This window comes from Populus euphratica, unplaced genomic scaffold (assembly GCF_000495115.2).
Source record: "Populus euphratica unplaced genomic scaffold, PopEup_1.0 scaffold2608.1, whole genome shotgun sequence".
Lineage (NCBI taxonomy): Eukaryota > Viridiplantae > Streptophyta > Magnoliopsida > Malpighiales > Salicaceae > Populus > Populus euphratica.
In genome coordinates this window covers 15,688-21,064 of record NW_011502397.1, presented here as the reverse complement: position 1 = coordinate 21,064, position 5,377 = coordinate 15,688, and the positions used below count along the sequence as shown (strand labels likewise).

The 5,377-nt window shown below is 26.5% G+C and overlaps 1 protein-coding gene across 1 annotated transcript; it reads left to right on the top strand.

Moving 5' to 3' along the window:
- Nucleotides 1-4,739: 4,739 nt before the first annotated feature.
- On the top strand, nucleotides 4,740-5,155 carry LOC105119136 (uncharacterized; the record flags this gene model as incomplete). The annotated part of the gene is made up of 1 exon (XM_011017242.1): nucleotides 4,740-5,155. A coding segment is annotated over exon 1 (416 nt), but the record flags the coding sequence as incomplete, so codon positions are not given.
- Between the last annotated feature and the right edge of the window lie 222 nt (nucleotides 5,156-5,377).

Here is a 5,377-nt window from a genome sequence, read left to right as displayed (position 1 = left end):
CCATTGGGTATCTCAATGGTTGTTCGATCACTTGATGAGAAAAAAAATCCATTTTAGACATTGAGAGGATATTGAAGAATTACTTAGTCCTCAAGTACCTTACTTTAATGCAATTGGTATGCTAATGCATCTTGTTAATATTACACGGCCTAATATAACATTCTCTGTAAATTTTCGAACAAGATATAGTTTTTCTCCTACTTAAAGATATTGGAATGGAGTTAAATATATTTTTTTGTTATTTATGAGGAATTATGGATATGAGATTATTTTATTCAAATAATCTTAATCATGAATTAGTGGGGTATGCTAATGCAGAATATTTATCCGATCAATATAAAGGTTGATCTCAAACAAATTATCTATTTACATATGGTAATACTGATATATTTTATATTAAATACTTGTCATAAAGGTATATGATTATCATGGAGATCTACAAAGCAAACATTAAATGTCATTCCATCTAATTATGTTAAAATATCTATCATCTATGAAGTAAGTCTATAATGTATATAACTGAGATCCATGACTCAAGATATTAAAGGACCATGTAGTTTATTATCCAATAGAGAAACTTTAACCATATCATATGAAGACAATGTCGCACGTATAGCTCAATTAAAGAGAGGACATGTTAAATGAGATAGAACAAAATATTTCTTACTAAATTATTTTTCTTCACACATGACCTTGATAAATGTGGTGATATTGATGTTAACAAATTTAATCATAAGATAATCTAGCATATTTTTACTAAAGCATTGTCAATTACAACATTTGAAGGATTGTGACACAATAATACAAAATAACAACATAAAGATTTAAGGTAATATATTCACGAGAGGAGGTTAACACACACTATACTCTTTTTTCCTTAACCAACTTTTTATCTCTCATCGTGTATTTTCTTGGTAATGTTTTTAATGAGAAAGTTTTCAATATGGAAAACTATACAAAAGACATCCAAAGAATGTTATGAAATCATATATTGTATATAAATATTTTTTTTTATAACCTATTCATCTTCATGTTCATTTATCATCTCCAAGTTGACACTATATTTTATTGTGACTTTTAAGCTTATAAATATTAATAAACATTAGACTATAAATAAAAACATTATTGAGATGATATTAGTGTATGAATACATTTACAAAATTATATGAAATAAAAATGTTATCTCTCTTTTTCTTCCCCTAATTTATGTTATTCTTATTTAATCTATTTAATGTTTATTAAATATATTATCTGCTTCTAAATATAGTTTTATAATACCCTAGAATGTAGTAAATGGTGAACAAGCTGCGAGTGAATATTTAATGAGAACTGTATAGTCTCTTTATTGTTATTTTTATATGTGTTTCATGAATTAATTATTCTTTTAATTTTTACATAACCACTTAAAAATTATAAAGGCATTATGTTTTTTAAATTTTCTTTTTAGATTATGATAATTTTTTATTTGAAAAATAAGTCAGTGATTAAAAATACAGGAGTTTTGCTTTTTGAAATAGAATTTTCACTCCTTGATTTAAATTATTAAGATTCTTGAGAATAATTATTTTAATTACACTAGATTCATATAAAAAAATGATGTTGATAATAATAATAAAAAAAATAGTTTTCAACAAAATAAAGAAAAAGTGTAAAGAATGAGAACTTCAATTTAAAAAATACATTTTATGTTAGAAATTAAGTGTTTCAAACTCTTACAAATATCTATTTTATTTATCATATAATCAAATAAAAATTACCTTTTAAAATTTCCCATGACTAATCATCACCTAATTGTCCCATGTTCTTCTTCTTTATGATCACACCACTTGTAGTTTTATGTTGTGATTTGCTATGTGTTCAATTCGAATTTTAAGCAGATGTTTGTGGAGTGCGGCACATTTTGCTCCAATTATATATTTAAATGTATTTTTTTAACAAATACAGATTATAGTTTTGTATTGTATATCCTAAAAAATATTTAAAATTATAATTAAAAAAATTATAATTTTTTTTAAGTCTATTATTTTAAACAATAACCACAAGAACTACTATAATTCCAAATATTCACTAAAAAAAAAAAAGTTCCAATTAATCCACGTTATGCCCCAGCTAAATGCTTTCTGTGCTCGTATTTCACCGACCTGTGCTTTGAAGTCACGGGGACCTCCTTACATCCCAAATCCAATATAAAAATGGGCCGGACTCTAGCCCATTTGGACCAATTAATTGTATTGAATTTGAGAGGAGCAGGATTCGCAACGGTTTTAATTTAGAAAAAACGCACCTTTTAGGGTTTTGATAAGAACTTCCGTAAAAATAATAAATCAACAAGAATTATTAGAGATAGGACTGCCAGTTCAATCCATATCTTGGATAAAGATTAGACTGTCCCTTCATAATAAGAGGGCAAAATAATTTTTGGGGGATAATGCCATAATATATGTATATTTAATGGCATATGGGTGCAATACTATTCTAACTTTTTTTTCTTTTTGCATTTTAAAATATTTTAAAAAAAATTAAAATAAAATTTTTACTTTATTTTTTTTTATGTTTTCAGTTCATTTTAATATGCTAATATCAATACTAATTTTAAAAAAATATTATTTTAACATATATTTAAATTAAAAACACTTTAACAAACCACTACTGTCACAAATTTTGAATGCCGACTAAAAACATTACTTTAAAGGCATTGGCTTGAACTGCCTATGATTTTATTGTATTTTTATTGAAAACTATTAGATTTCTTAAGATTCTTTACCTTGAATCTTGTGAGGTTCGCATATAGATCATATAATAGATGGAATTATGTGAGTTTCAAGTGACTGTTTAATTGTTATGTTAATTAGAGTTAACGGAAGTACTTGCTTTAGAATCCATGGATATATTGAGGACCTAATCGAAACAAAAAAAAGGTTAGGGAGTAAATAGAGATCGCCTTCATTTACCTCCCCAGTACTAACTTGTCCTTGCCAGTGACTCAATATTATTTCTTTTATTCTCCAGTACCGTTTTCATGTTTTTACATTAACATTCATATAGAGTGTTTTGCACGAAAAGGCGTGCTTTTAATTCTTCCTAGAAATTAATTGAAGATAAATTGATAGAAAAAAAAATAATTTATAATATTTTCATTAACAAAAATAAATCATAAAAATTAATTTTTAATTATTATAATATTTAAAAATAAATGAAATAAATAAGTTAAGTTAATTGAGTTATTCCGTTAAATTTAAAATATAAATTATAAATATAAGGTAATATCATCAAAGTAAATTAAAAATTTATAATTCAATCTTTAATAAATTTAATATTAAAAAAAATTAAATTAAAAAACACACACTCGCACACATATATATATATATATTAAATTTTAAAAAACGATATTTTGAAAAAAAAAAGAATATATCAACCCCTCATAAAGTTTTAATTACATAACAAATGGATTTAGAGTAACTAAAGAGAATAATTGGATTGATTGTATAAATACAATGAATATAGGGTTTAATTTGAAAAAATTATTTACAGGGATCTTTTTTCAAACATTTTTTTAACTTACCAAGCACACGCATCATCATCCAAAAGGAGTTTAATGGGGTATTTTAGTCTAGAAAGGGTATTTCTTGAACCCAAAAAAGAAAAGAAAAGAAAAGGAAAAGGAAGAAAATATTTCGTGGCTAAGAAAATGAAATTAATAAAAAAAAACTATTTAGGAGGATATACATGAATAGAATCCTTTGTTGGTCATGGGAAAATGTCATAATGCTTGTACACGGGCATCTATTGTTTTTGGTTTACACCGAAGCATCCATTATTATGTTACAAAAGGAGAACTAGTACAGTAAATTACAAATTTTAGTGAAATAATATTATTTTAAAAAATATAATAAAATAATATATTTTCTTCTTGTCAAACTTTTAAAATATAATATTTATTAATTATTATTATTTTTAAATACAATAAAATAATTATTATACCCCATAATAATAATATTTAAAAATATCATGTTTTTAAAGCGCCGCACTTGCTATCCAGTTGGATATAATTATATAACTAGTAACTATGATTTTATATTTTTTTTAAATATATTTTATTGGTATATATATATATATATTTAATTTATAAACTAAAAAATAAATTTTAATTAAAATTTGCAAAATATTTTATATGTACTTTCAAATATGAAACTCTACTCTCACCATAACCATTGAATAATATTTCTTGTTTATTTTTGTATTTTAAAAATATTTTAAAAATAATTATTTTAGTATTTTTATTTTAAATTAATATTTTTTGTATTTTAAAATTATTTGAATATACTAATATCAAAAAATATTTTTAAAAATTAATAAAAAATATTATTTAAATATATATTTAAATAAAAAATATTTTAAAAATCAACTAAAGCACAATTTTTCTTAAGGAAATATGCTATTTCTCCACAAATTATTGCTTATGTATCATTTCAGTATATATTACATGCTAATTGCCCAATTTATACTTTCTACCCTTCTAAACTCGGCACTCTTTGCTGTCATAACCTCCAGATGCAAGGAGACCATCCCAAAAAAGAAAAATAACAACAAACCCTACAATTCCTCCCTTATTAGTGAGAGATTTCACCGCCCAAAAACAATTTAAGAGCTATCTAGGGTTTGCAGAGGAGAGACTTACTAATTTATTATTTTCTGATTCTCTCTTGTGGTCTGCAAACCCATTTGGTAGCCCTGATCAAATGTCCTCTCAGGCCCCAGATGTTTCCCCTTCTTCTTATGGTAATAACGATGATATCCATGACCTCGCTTTTGCCAAAAGAGGGTGCTGTTGGATACCATTCTTAACCACAGATCGACCGTCATATTCCAGTTGCATCATTGGATCAGAATTTTGGCAAAGAATCAAGCCTACAGACTGCACAGCGAACCGAGAATCATGGTGGTTTCAGGGATGGATGAAAATCCGGGATTGGTCAGAACTAGTTGCAGGCCCTAAATGGAAAACATTCCTGCGGAGGTTCAATAAGAAGCCAGGGGGTGGCAATCCTCAACATGGAAATTTCCAATATGATCCTTCGAGTTATGCCCTTAACTTCGACGAGGGTGCAAAACTTTATGAAGATGATGATCTTTTGGGAAGGGGATTCTCATCCAGGTACTCCCTCCCGCCTTCTTGTAAGTCATCTATGGATTTTGACAAGGAGGGGTTGTTGTGAGATACGCTGTTCACCTTCTGTCCTCGATCGATGTCTCATATTCAAATCTTGAAAAAGGTAGGTAGGTGAAGATTTAAAAGGAAGGGAAAGCGTTGCTGTGCATCATTACATTCATGCATGATGTAAGTATGGGCCTCTCCCTTGAAAAAGAAAGAAAGAAA